A 13995-nucleotide genomic window follows, 5' to 3' on the forward strand; every position below is an offset into this window, starting at 1 on the left:
TATGGATTGAAGGTGAATACATCAGAAAAAAAATAAAATAAAAAATCAAGATTTTTGCATTCACTATTAACAATGTTTCCATCAAGGGACACAGGCCCCACCCTTCTTTGTTTTTGATCAGGTTATCAGTACTGCTTTTCTACAAAACTTAAGTATGCCGATAATGCGAAGGGTTATTCTGAGCTGGCCTACAGTTTATTTTTTGTTTGTTAGTGTCCAATGCTTCTGTGGGCAGCAGTCCTCAATGGACTGCAAGGAAAGGACCTTATGGCAAGTACAAAAATCCTATGTTGGGTGCCACAGGCTCATAAAATCAAAAGAGAACTATGCATGCCTGCAGTTCAAAGAGCCACCTAAAAGGACCTTTTGCCAAGGCTGGTAACAGATGAGCAAAACTTTAACAAAGTTGCTTTATGCTGAAAAAAAACTGTGAAGTGCTCAAAATACAGTAAATGTGCCAGGGCAGGAGAGGGTGAAACATAATGCTTAGGATGATAAGCTTGGATGATGGTCTGTTTCAAACTGGTGCACCCTTATAAGATTACCAAAAGGAATAAGTCTTCCTGAAAGGCTGGGCCATGAACTGGTAGTGTAGAGGCCCCACAGCAAAACATAGGAAGTGCTGATCCACTGCAAAGATGGGGAGACGGAAGCAAGAATGTCTCCCTGGTAAAAGGAGGATATGACAGACCTTGTGGATTCCATGCAAAATATCTAGGCTTGAATGGAGATATACACAGCTTTGAGGATGGAGGTGGATGCTTCTTTGAGTGTGGGAATGCTGAACAGGTTGGCGTAAAATACTTGAAATCATTCTGCCACAAACTGGGACAATGACACCTTGGTCCAGAAGACCCAAAAGGACTGGAATTCTGGTATACTTTGTGTCAACGGGAAAATTGAAGGTGAGAAACTAAGGAAGTGGCAGGAGTTGAAATTCTAGTTGGTAGCCCATGGATAGCACCTCCTGCACCTGCCCAATTTTTCTACTTTTTAAATACCGATTTCAGAATCGGTGCAAACACAGAGCCAAATGTTCTAGACCTGGAAAACACTCTGTGGCTAACTATTACCAACATGGAGTCTGGTACATGGAATCCAATACCCAAAAGTCTCTTCCAGGCTATGCTTGCAACATCTAATCCACCAGGGTCCAGACGCAGCACTCTAAGCCCTTGTACACACGGTCGGACATTTCGACCACAAAATCCATCTGATTTTTTCCGACGGATTTTGTCTGAAACTGGTGTTGCATACACACGGTCGGACAGAGTTGTCGGAAAATTCTGACGGAGCCCACACGCGGTTTGATTATCCGACAACACAGTCCGATTGGACATTTTCCGTTGGAATGTCCGACCGTGTATACAAGGGCTAAAATCCAGACTGATCACAGGCTTGCTGGATGGCTGAAATCTAGGAGACAAGCTCTAGCAGAAATGTAGAGAAGTGTATTGATTAAAATAGAAAAATCAGAGGGAGAAAGATGGAGTTGGGTTCTATCACACACTAGTAGATTTTCATATGGAAATTCTGACTAAATTCAATAACTTGAGGAACGATAAATAATAAATATTACTACAGGCATTTATATAGTACCATCAATTTTCGTAATGCTTTACATACCTACTGCAGGTTCACATCAGTCCCGGCCCTCAAGGAGCTTCCAATCCAAGGTTCCTAAATCACAACCATACATACACATACTATGTCTTTGCAGGTGGGAGGAAACCAGAGTACCCGAAGGAAAACCAATGCAAGCACAAGGAGAATATGCAAACTCCGTTCATACATTCATTCAACATGGTTGGGGTTCAGTGCTGGGGCCCATGTTTGAAAGTGCTTAAAAATGTAATTTGCCTTTAACATTTTAATATAAATAAAATAAACCCAAATACACTGTTAGAAATTCATTCGATCCTGTTCTTTTAAATTTTCTCATTGGTGCTGTCAAAAACAAACACTCTTAATACAATAAATGACAAACAAATTATACTGCGTGTGGCCGGCTTAACATTTGTTTAAATGTACCAATGAGTAAGACATATTTTCACATACTGAACGTCATTATGCCATGCGGACTGTGTGGATCAACACTCACCTCTTTGTACACAGAATGGGAACCAGAGAACTTCCCATGCAAAATCTTCAGCACTGCCCACATCTTTATTCTGCTATGTTCTCTGGATTTTATAAACGGTTCAAAATATCCTACATTGCAAAAAAAAAATTATGATATATATTACAAAAATGTTTCTTTAAAGTAAATACAATTAAAGAGGTTGTAAACTCTGAAAAAAAAAAAAAAAAAACAACCTGCAAGACAAAGGCATAATGAGCTAGTATGCATTGCATACTAACTCATTATGAAATACTAACTCATGAAATACTAACTCATTATGAAATACTTCCCTTCGAACAAAGCTGTTTCAGCAGCGCCCTCACAGCACTGAGACGGCTGACATCTTCCCCAATGTTTCTTCCGGATTTGCGTGCTCCAACGCTAGGATTGGCCGGAAACCGCGATGACGTCACTTATCGCGGCTCCAGTCACTCAAGCGGTTAAAAAGAGTTACTGAAATGGAGATGGAGAACCTGGTGGCCACTGGGAGGGGCCTCTGGTATAAATTCCTCAAAAAGTGGTTCTACTGACACAAATTTGTATTTGATGGGTAAAAGGCCCTTTTTCCAGATAATTTTTTTTTTTTATAAGAATTAAATAACAAAAAACTTGCAGGGTACGGAGACTATTACCCAAAGAAAGATGTATATGCTTAGCTATTTTCAGGTACTTTTGGTTCGGTCACGTGATCCGACTCCCCTGTGTCATCCAACGTCACTGCAGGGGAGGGAGCGTTAACGGCTGAGCCACTGAAGCCTATGGGTGACATCACCACTCAAAGCTTTCCTAGCCGCTGTCGGATCACTTTATCCTCACACCTACAGCTGCTGCTGGCTGACACAGGGGAGACTCCAACACACACCACTTAGAATTAGTGCAAACACCTACACCTCTTCGCCTATTTAGATTTGTGTTATCTTTCGTTCAAAAACTAGCTTTTTTGTTTTATATCTGTGTCCCATTGGGGAAATTTCCCTCACTTCCTGTCCCATAGCCAAAATAGAAAGTGGAAGGAAATCCCTCCAAAGTCAGGGAATCTCTGGTTGTCACCAGTTTCCCATTGAAAGATTTCGCCTCTATTCCCCTCTCAGCAAAAACAGTAAACAGAACATTTAGGGGGCAAAGATACAGACAGCAATAAAAACCTGACAGGTGTTCCAATTCCTCTCCACTTTAGCCAAAACAAAGTTTTGCCTTTAGTTATCCTTGAAGTATGGGAAAAAACGTTACTTAGCTAGGTACCAATACGGCACCTCTAATGATGTATGCCCCGCTCATGACTGCAGCTTCTTTCCTGAAACATTTTAGTACATGCATCCACTGATGGTGATGTTACTAGTAAAGTTCTGGCAGTGAAACCAACAGCATAGCTCCCAACTATCCCCGATTTCGAGGGACTGTCCCCAATTTGGAGCAATGTCCCTTTGTCCCTCATTTTGGTCTGATCTATATAGTTGGATATAGAAAGCACTTTTTATCTTTCAAAAAGTGGTTCCCAGTGCTAAACATTTCATCCAAATTCTAAATTGCTGCATTTGTAAAATTTGAAAAGCCAATATAAAAAGGAACAGTAGTGTTACAAACAGCACTTGTGGATTTCATTAGGGCTGAAACAACTAATCGATTAATCGACAACTAATCGATTATGAAATTATTCGATTACTATTTTCATAATCGATTAATCGGCCAGTAACAAAATGGGGTTAAAGTTAATGAGTCTGATGATATTAACCAGATTGACCCTTTAATAGTATATCTCTCCTCTAATAGTATATACACTATATCTCCTCTAATAGTATATACACTATATGTCCTCTAATAGTATATACACTGTATCATTCCTCAAATAGTATATACAGTATATCCCCTCTAATAGTATATGCAGTATATATCCCCTCTAATAATATATGCATTATATCTCTCCTCTAATAGTATATACAGTATATAGCCTCTAAGAGGAAATACAGTATATCTCTTCTAATAGTATATACAGTATATCTCTCCTCTAATTGTATATACAGTATATCTCTTCTAATAGTACCGGTATATACAGTATCTCTCCTCTAATAGTATATATCACCTCTAATACAGTATATCTCTTCTGTCTGTTATTCTCAGAGTGGATTAGATATTTTGCTCCCTAACCATTGTGGCAGCACGCAGGTAAAATCACCTGGTTGTATTCAGGATAGGAAATATGTGTGTCCTAGATTCAGGCTTTATGCAGACTTTTACAATTAGAGGGGAAGAGTTAATGAGCCCAGCTGTAGTAAGTGGGCTCATTAAGACCTCTACAAAAAACCCCAGCATGCATAGGGAGATGCTCCATCCTGGAACCAGTTTTGTGTTGTATAGACTGGGGAGTGTGTCACCTGTACTGTGCGGTGAGTTAACGCCTGTGTGGCAAAACCTTTACAACAAAGGCAGGGACTGGGGCAGCACAAGGCTGCACCCAGTTGTTAGACAGGGAGTCTACGTGTGTAGTTAGAGGTCAAGCTGACCAGGATTTATTTTCTTGTTTTATTTTGTTTGGCTGTTATATGCATCACTGCATGTAGCCTAAATAAACCGGATCTTTTGTTTTTTTAACCTACACCGCTGTCTGCTGTGCCTGACTTTGTGTTGTGAACCCATCCAGGGGGTCACACACACCCACTACCGAGCGAACCCCCTCACAGTTGGTGGAGAATTTTGGCAGTTTTTTTTTTTTTGTTGTTAAGGCCAGCATGGAGGAGATACTGAGACAGCTGGCTCTAGCAAATGCAAACCAGCAGCAAACCAATGCAGCTTTACAAAAGAGCCTTGCAGCTCAACAACAAGCCCAGCAGCAGACAAATGCAACTTTGCAGCAGAGTTTGGAAGCTCAGCAACAAGCCCAGCAGCGATCTGAAGCCCGCTTCATAGACCTGTTGCAGAAGCAAGAGCAGAATTTTCAACAGCAAATAGAGACATTGATACAGCAACGTCCGCAGACCAATGAAGCAAGTGGGTACAATAATACCGCAACCTTTGGTGTGAGCCGTTTACTGACAAAAATGACTGGAGAGGATGATCCGGAGGTGTTTTTGACCACATTTGAAAGGACTGCTGAAAGGGAAAAGTGGCCTAAGGAGCAATGGGCTGGACTGGTGGCCCCTCTGTTAACTGGGGAATCGCAGAAAGCTTATTATGACCTAGAGCCTGACCAAGCAAAAGACTATGTGGTGCTAAAAGCAGAAATATTGGCACGGCTGGGTGTCACCCTGGCAGTCCGGGCTCAGCGTGTGCATAACTGGACTTTTCAGGTTGGAAAACCTCCCAGGTCTCAAATGTATGATCTCATTCACCTGAGCAGGAAGTGGCTGCAGCCAGAGATTTTGACCGCACCAAACATTGTGGAACGTGTGGTTATGGATCGTTTCCTGAGAGCTCTTCCTACTGCCACCCAAAAATGGGTAAGCCATGGAGACCCAGAAAATGCAGATAAACTTGTGGATCTGGTTGAGAGGTACTTGGCTACAGAGAACTTGACCACCTCTTCCAGGGACTCACGGACTTTCCCCCCTAAGACCAGATCATCCCCAGTGGCGGGTAAGATGACTCCAAGGGGTGAGGGCGGAGAGAGTGAGAGGGTGGGAGTTCTACCTAAGGTCTGGCGGGAGCAGCCCAGGAAGCCCATGCTGCAAGAGGCAGCGAAAAAAATTATTTGCTACCGCTGCCGGCAAGAGGGACATATTGCAGCCAATTGCCCAGTTGTGGATGAGCCTATGCAATGTGACTTTATAAGGGAGAGACGTCAGTCGCTGTTTGCGACAGTTGCATGCACTGCCATTCGGGGACCTGAGAAACATTTATGTAAAATGTGTATTAATGGTAGACATGCTGATGTGTTGCTAGATTCAGGTAGCCTGGTAACATTGATAAAAGCTGAATTAGTTACTACAGAGGTCTCTGGGAAGAACAGGGTGGCTGTTATTTGTGTGCATGGGGACACCCAAGAGTATCCTGTAACTTCAGTGTTTTTTGAGACCCCCAAAGGTAACCTCTCTCATCAGGTGGGGTTAGTGTCTCAGTTACCACATGATGCTATTGTGGGAAGGGATTTTCCAAAATTCTGGGAACTCTGGGATTGTCCTGAGGCCCCCATTGGTGCCCCTATAAACCAGGAAGATGACCAGAATTCCTCTGGGAGTGGTGAGGACTCTCCTGAATTTCCCTTGTCGGTATTGGCGGGGGAAACTCGAGAAACTGGGGAGGAGCCAACATCCTCAGATGAAAACATGCCGTCTGTGGAGTTTTCGGATCTTGAGGTTCACAGGGAAAATTTTGCCACAGAACAGTTAAAAGACCCCACCCTAATAAAGGCACGGGAAAATGTGGTGAAAATAGATGGCGAGTTAGTGAACCCAGATAAGACTTGCCCTTATCCTTACTTCACTATGGAAAGGGACCTGCTATATCGAGTGGCTCAAAGGGCAGAAGAAACCATTGAGCAACTTGTAGTGCCCAAACCTTACAGGAAGTTGGTGTTAGAATTGGCTCATGGACACATTCTGGGAGGTCATCTGGGGACAGAGAAAACCAGAGAGAGGGTATTGCAGAGATTCTATTGGCCTGGGGTCATGAAGGAAATAGAAAAGTATTGTTCCTCCTGCCCTGTGTGTCAGAAGTCGGCACCTATGCCACATTTCCGTAACCCACTGGTACCTCTTCCTATCATTGAGGTCCCCTTTGAGAGGATCGCAATGGATTTGGTAGGTCCGATAATGAAGTCTGCTAGGGGGCATCAGTACATTTTGGTTATATTGGACTATGCCACCCGTTATCCGGAAGCAATTCCTCTCCGAAATACCTCGGCCAAAACCATAGCCAAAGAGCTATCCCTTGTTTTTAGCCGCGTGGGTATTTGTAAGGAACTGCTTACGGACCAAGGTACACCCTTTATGTCCCGGGTTATGAAAGAATTATGCAAGTTGTACAAAGTGAAGCAATTGCGTACATCTGTGTATTACCCCCAAACAGATGGGTTGGTTGAAAGATTCAACAAAACCCTAAAACAAATGTTAAAGAAGGTGGTGGATAGAGATGGAAAGAATTGGGATTGTCTAATACCCTATCTGATGTTTGCCATTAGGGAGGTACCCCAATCCTCTACGGGTTTCTCACCCTTCGAGTTGCTCTATGGGAGACACCCAAGAGGGCTGCTGGATATCCCCAAGGAAACTTGGGAAAATGAGAGTTCTCCTCACAGGAGTGTGATTGAGCATGTCGCCCTGATGCAAGATAGAATTGCACAGGTAACGCCAATTGTAAAGGAACATTTAACCCAAGCGCAGTTAGCACAGCAGAGAGTGTACAACCGTGGGGCCAAGACACGTACTTTTTCCCCGGGGGATAGGGTCTTGGTGCTAGTCCCTACGGTTGAAAGCAAATTTCTGGCCAAATGGCAAGGTCCATATGAAGTAATTGAAAAAATTAGTGAGGTGAACTACAGGGTTAGACAGCCAGGAAGGCGAAAGCCGGAGCAGATCTATCACGTCAATCTGCTGAAAGCCTGGAGGGATAGGGAATCCCTAGTCGCAGAGACTTTGTCACAAGTACAGCCTGATTGCTTAGTTCCTGAGGTTGGAATAGCAGACACCTTATCGAAAGCCCAACAACAGGAGGTTAAAGAGTTTGTACTTCGTAACAAAGAGATTTTCTCTGAGCTTCCGGGACAAACATCTGGCGTAGAGCATGACATTATCACCCCGCCAGGAGAAAGGGTAAAACTAAAACCTTATAGAATACCAGAGGCCCGACGGGAGGCAATACGTGGGGAGGTTCAAAGGATGCTGGAATTGGGTGTGATAGAGGAGTCCCAGAGTGACTGGTCCAGTCCTATTGTACTAGTGCCCAAACCTGATGGGAGCTGGCGGTTTTGTAACGATTTTAGACAATTAAATAAAGTTACAAAATTTGACACCTACCCCATGCCACGTATAGATGAGTTGGTTGACCGGCTGGGAACAGCCCGATATATGACAACTCTTGATCTCACCAAAGGGTATTGGCAAATTCCCCTGGCCGAGTCGGCCAAGGAGAAAACTGCGTTTGTAACCCCAGATGGGGCATTCCAATATAAGAGAATGCCGTTTGGGTTACAGAATGCACCGGCAACATTACAGCGGAAAATGGATAAGATTCTGAGGCCCCATCATAAACATGCTGCAGCTTACCTGGATGATGTGATTATCCATAGCACAGACTGGGTCTCACATTTGCCAAAAGTACAAGCAGTCCTAGACTCTATCCGGGAAGCTGGGTTTACGGCCAATCCAAAGAAGTGTACCATTGGACAGGAGGAGGCCAAATATCTTGGGTACACTATTGGGAGGGGGGTGATAAAACCCCAAGTCAATAAAGTCGAGGCCATACAGAGTTGGCCACGTCCCAACAGCAAGAAACAGGTACGAGCCTTTCTGGGAATCGCTGGCTATTATCGACGATTCATTCCCCATTTTGCTTCTCAGGCTGTGCCCCTCACCAACCTGACAAAAGGGAAAGAGTCGGTTATGGTTAAATGGTCCCCAGAGGCTGAGGAAGCATTTCAGTCCTTAAAAACAGCCTTATGTAGCCAGCCAGTGTTGTACTCACCAGACTTCTCTAAGGACTTTGTTGTACAAACTGATGCATCAGACGTTGGGTTAGGAGCAGTGTTATCCCAGGTCTGGAACGGGGAAGAGCACCCAGTCATTTACCTCAGCAGGAAGTTGAAGTCCCATGAGGTAAATTACTCCACGATTGAGAAGGAATGTTTAGCAGTGAAGTGGGCTCTAGATTCCCTTCAGTACTATCTGCTAGGTAGGCACTTTGACCTGGTGACTGATCACGCTCCTTTAAAGTGGATGGCTCAAAACAAGGAGACCAATAGAAGGGTAAATAGGTGGTTCCTAGCCCTACAGGAATTTAACTTTACAGTTAAGCATCGCCCTGGTGTTAAAATGGGGAATGTGGATGCTTTGTCTCGGATACATGCGTGTCTGGCTGCTTGTGTTACAACCCCAAGGTTGAAACAAGAGGGGGGGGGTATGTGGCAGCACGCAGGTAAAATCACCTGGTTGTATTCAGGATGGGAAATATGTGTGTCCTAGATTCAGGCTTTATGCAGACTTTTACAATTAGAGGGGAAGAGTTAATGAGCCCAGCTGTAGTAAGTGGGCTCATTAAGACCTCTACAAAAAACCCCAGCATGCATAGGGAGATGCTCCATCCTGGAACCAGTTTTGTGTTGTATAGACTGGGGAGTGTGTCACCTGTACTGTGCGGTGAGTTAACGCCTGTGTGGCAAAACCTTTACAACAAAGGCAGGGACTGGGGCAGCACAAGGCTGCACCCAGTTGTTAGACAGGGAGTCTACGTGTGTAGTTAGAGGTCAAGCTGACCAGGATTTATTTTCTTGTTTTATTTTGTTTGGCTGTTATATGCATCACTGCATGTAGCCTAAATAAACCGGATCTTTTGTTTTTTTAACCTACACCGCTGTCTGCTGTGCCTGACTTTGTGTTGTGAACCCATCCAGGGGGTCACACACACCCACTACCGAGCGAACCCCCTCACACCATATAGTTGGTTATTTATATTTACCACTGCATAGAGATATTTAAGAATAAAATTGCCTTTTTTTTTAAACGGTAAATATTAACTAAATTATACAACGGGCTTTTTTTTTTTTTAAAGGTTGTTAACCGATTAATCGAAACAATAATCGGCCAACTAATCGATTATGAAAATAATCGTTGGTTGCAGCCCTAGATTTCATTAACCTTTTTTTTGGTTAATTCACCTTTAAGGGGGTGTGGCAGGGGGCGTGTCCTATGCTTACATGCATTTCCTAGTAGGTGTCCCGCATTCCCATCTCAAATGTTGGGAGGTGTGCCTACAGTGGGGACTGCAATCACAGAGAGTCACTTGCTGTGCAGTTCTTCCATTCAGAGAACAAGGCATTATGTGATTGGGCAAGGGGTGTTTGAACATCCAGACACAGAACACCATGTATTCTTTGAAAAAGATACATTATTATAAATTGCACCATTGTGTGGATATTGGTGGGCCTAGCAGACAACCGCGTTGTTGTAGGGAACCGCCACAGGATCCCTTGGCCCTCACGGCATTATGAAAAGTTCTGTCATTACATCAGTTCTTGTTTCATGCTGCTGCAGTTTATCTATCTTTGTTAGCCAACTTTTGTCACCACTGTCAACACTAGCCCATGCATGGGTGGAATGATAGCATGTTAGCTACTTGTTAAAAATAAATACAGAAAAGGATACAAGATATGACAAGAGTGGCCTTTAACCGGGCCGCATTTGGGGCTCAGAAAGCGATTCTTCTAGGTTGAAAATCTATGAACCTACCCTCCCTTAAAACATAGTTGACCCATATGGGGCACACTATTCTCCATGAGAGGTATACACCAACACAGGGGATGCATGGCTAAAACTGCCAGAGCTAGGGAACTTATCCAGATGAGACTATTACGATTTCCAGGTGTATAAATATGTCTCAAATTTTTCTTGCTTGACCATTATATGTCTATGTCATATTTCTAATAGGTAATCTTTGTTTAGGGTTCATTTTCTTACTAGCCTGCAAGGGCATTATGTTATGTTATACTATAACTACTTTTTGAAGTAAGTCTAATGCCGCGTACACAGGACCGGACTTTCCAGCAGACTAGGTCCGACGGTCTTCCCAACGGACATTCGGCGGAGCTCTGCCAAACTTTCTGAATGAACGGACTTGGCGACACATGAACGGACTAAGTCCATTCGCAAGTCCGTTCGTTTTGAATGCGATGACGTAAATGGGACTAAACAAGGAAGTTCAATAACCAGTAGTCAATAGTTTCCCTTGCGTCGTATTTGGTCCATCGGACCAGCACACAGAAGAGCGGTTTTCCCGATTTTAGTCCGTTGGAATTGAATGCATCGGATAGATTTGAAACATGTTCTATTTCTAGGTCCGTCTGATTTTTTTGATTTTTTTTTTTTCGAAAAATAATCGGACTAGCCCACACACGATCAGATTGTCCTAATCCCTTCGGACCTAGTCTGCTGGAAAGTCTGGTCGTGCGTGCGTGGCATAAAAGTTTAACATTTTCCACTGTATGCACGCTGCATTGTTTTATTCTATATAACAAAACATTCTTTGATATATTAAAAAAGGAAAAGGATACAAGATGTTTACTGAATGGAGGAACTGCACAGCCAGTGACTGTCTATAATCGCTGTGCTCAAGTAATGTAGTAATGTGGGAGGAATACATTTTTCCAAAGGTGAACTAGGACTCTAAAGCCTTGTACACACGATCGAATTGTCCAGCGTGCTTAGTCCGGCAAACGATCCGGTTGATAGTCCAGCGAACTTTCTACAGAACGGACTTGGCCACACACTGACACACGTAAAGTCTGGCGATTGCTAACGCGATGACGTACAGCACATACGACCGGCGGAAAGATTTTGCTGCAAAACTACTTTCTAAGTCCGCCAGACTTTACGATGAAAAAGTTCGCTGGAGCCCACACACGATCGAATTGTCCGGCGTAATGTGGTCCGATCGTGTGTACACGGCATTAGATTTCCTTTTACAGGTGATAGAGAGCACAGGAAGTTACAAACTCACAGGATCAACAGGTATTTTTGCACTTATTAAAAATTTTACAAAATTAGGAAAAGTCTGTTACAGGTGTAGTAAACCACATCAGAAAAATAAAAGTGTAAACCCCCTGCCCCCCCCCCCCCCCCCGAACTTTTTATGACATCAAGCACTACTATGCACTGCAAACTAGCACATTATGCCAGACGTGCCTGTCAAACAGAGCCGTCCAGCGCTGTGCTGTCACTGATCTCGGGCGCTTACATCTTTGCACGGTCTTCCTTCCAAGTTGTGTCTCTTCAGCCACTTGAACGCCCAGGCCACGACCACATCACTGCCATGCACGCGTTTAAGAATTACATCACCATGGCACAGAGCAGGTGCTTTAAATGTGGCCTGAGCTTTGCATGTACAGCTCAGGCCACATTACCGCTGACAGGCAGGGAGGTGGCATTTATGACAGAAGAGACCACTAGAGTCTAATCTCTTATAATAACCCCACCTGCCACTGTTGCTTACAAATGTGCATTAAATGGCACTTCAAAGCAGAGCTAAACTTACCTCCCTGTCACTGGCCCCCATCCCTTGCCAACATCTTCTTCTGAGTGCCGGTCTTCGGGCATTTTCATTGGTTGGTATGAGATGATGCAACTCCTGTGCCATCCCCGCACACAGGAAATGTGCCAGTGCATGCGCAGCTCCGTTGACATGCCAGAGAACACTGTGAGCAGACAGGTAGGTGTATTTTATTGCAGAACAGCCTGATTTTTTTTCTGCAATAAAAAGCCTGCCTGCTCACAATCTGTCATGTTGGGACTTCAGTTCCACTTTAAATGACAGAAGTTCCCAGTCTCAGGATTCACATATACTTTAGTTTGTGATACCAAGGCATGCATCCAACCAAAACAACCCAAATCTAATTATTATTACTATACAGGATTTATATAGCGTCAACAGCTTGCGTAGCGCTTTACAATTAAAGAGGAAGTAAACCCTGATGGGTTTACTTCCTCTTTTTTTCCCTGCAAAGGTAAAGCATAATGGACTACTATGCATCGCATAGTAGCTCATTATGTGTCACTTACCTGACACAGGAGCCAGCGAAGTCGCCGCTGATCCCTGTAGTCCGCCGCATCCATGTTGCTGGTGGCGTCTCGCAGCTCCGACGAATCACAGCGGCGAAGCCGCGATGACGTCACTCCCGCGCATGCGCACGGGAGTCGCGTCTCGCAGCTCCGCCGCTGCCACTCGGCGAAGCCGCGATGACGTCACTCACGCGCATGCGCACGGGAGTCGACAAATTAGGCAAATCCATTCATGGATTTGCCGCATTTAGTGCGCCTGCGCGCCGCTGTCTACGGCGCATGCGCCGTAGACAGCGGTGCCCATTTTCGGGCAAATATCTCCTAAACCATATAGGTTTAGGAGATATTGCTTGGACCTACAGGTAAGCCTTAATCTAGGCTTACCTGTAGGTCCAAGTTGTTTGGAAGGGTTTACTTCCTCTTTAAGGATGAGCTCCGGCGTGTTCGCACAGCCCACGTGCAGAGCCCGCCAGGAAGTTGCCCAATCTCTGCAGCCACGCATCCAGAAAATGTCTCACTGCCTGTGATTAGCGCAGCGCTGACTTCCCGGTGGGTTCTGCACGTGGGCTGTGCGAACGCGCCAGAGCTCATCCTTACTTACAATGTAAAGGGAGACAGTACACAAACAGAACAATTCAAAACCAGAGGTGTAGAGGAGCCCTGCTCCTGTGAGCTTACAATCTAAGAGTCTAATGAGCACAGCTTCCATTACCTCACTTACATTGTATTCACTACTCCTCATGTACTCAGCATCCTCCTCACACAGCAGACACCATTCACAGATCAGCAACCTGCAGCTGAGACCTATACCCAATCTTCCAGTGCAGACTATGAGAAGAGAGGAGAATACACTGCCATAGCTGGACTCTCCATGTCTCTGGATATCAGGCTCCACATGTGACCTCCAGCACCATCCTCCTCCTCCCCCATGACAGCAAGCTCCGCCCATTACCGCACATTCCCTACAACACACTTCCGCCCTTCTTCCCAGAATGCAGATCGCCTGGGGTGCAACTGGAAAAACACTCCTACCGGAAACATGTACCCAAATAGAAGTGTTCCTACGTGGCCCGTGTTAGCGCGGAGAAGGCCAATACTTTCCCCAGGATGATTTGAGGAAGAAAGGAAGGGGGTATTTCTTCCCTCCATAAGAAAAGAGCGTGGTTTTGATGT

The 13995-nt window shown here is 44.6% G+C and overlaps 1 protein-coding gene across 4 annotated transcripts in view; it reads right to left on the reverse strand.

The window, feature by feature from the left end:
- The window catches only part of GFM2 (GTP dependent ribosome recycling factor mitochondrial 2), a 62793-nt gene extending 49044 nt beyond the window's left edge, over window positions 1-13749 (reverse strand). For 2 of the 4 annotated variants that reach the window (XM_077462530.1, XM_077462528.1), the window contains exons 1-2: window positions 13544-13749; window positions 2102-2211 (exon numbers count right to left, since the gene is read on the reverse strand). Coding sequence is in view for 2 of the 4 variants with exons in the window: in XM_077462528.1 (XP_077318654.1) it covers window positions 2102-2164 (63 nt within the window). In the remaining 2 variants the exon portion in view is untranslated. Of the gene's footprint in view, window positions 1-2101; window positions 2212-13534 lie in introns of all 4 variants that reach the window. The other 2 variants (XM_077462531.1, XM_077462529.1) reach the window with 1 other exon arrangement.
- Between the last annotated feature and the right edge of the window lie 246 nt (window positions 13750-13995).

This window comes from Lithobates pipiens, unplaced genomic scaffold (genome assembly GCF_037356315.1).
Source record: "Lithobates pipiens isolate NorthernLeopardFrog02 unplaced genomic scaffold, aLitPip1_a1.2 Scaffold_3, whole genome shotgun sequence".
Taxonomy (NCBI): domain Eukaryota; kingdom Metazoa; phylum Chordata; class Amphibia; order Anura; family Ranidae; genus Lithobates; species Lithobates pipiens.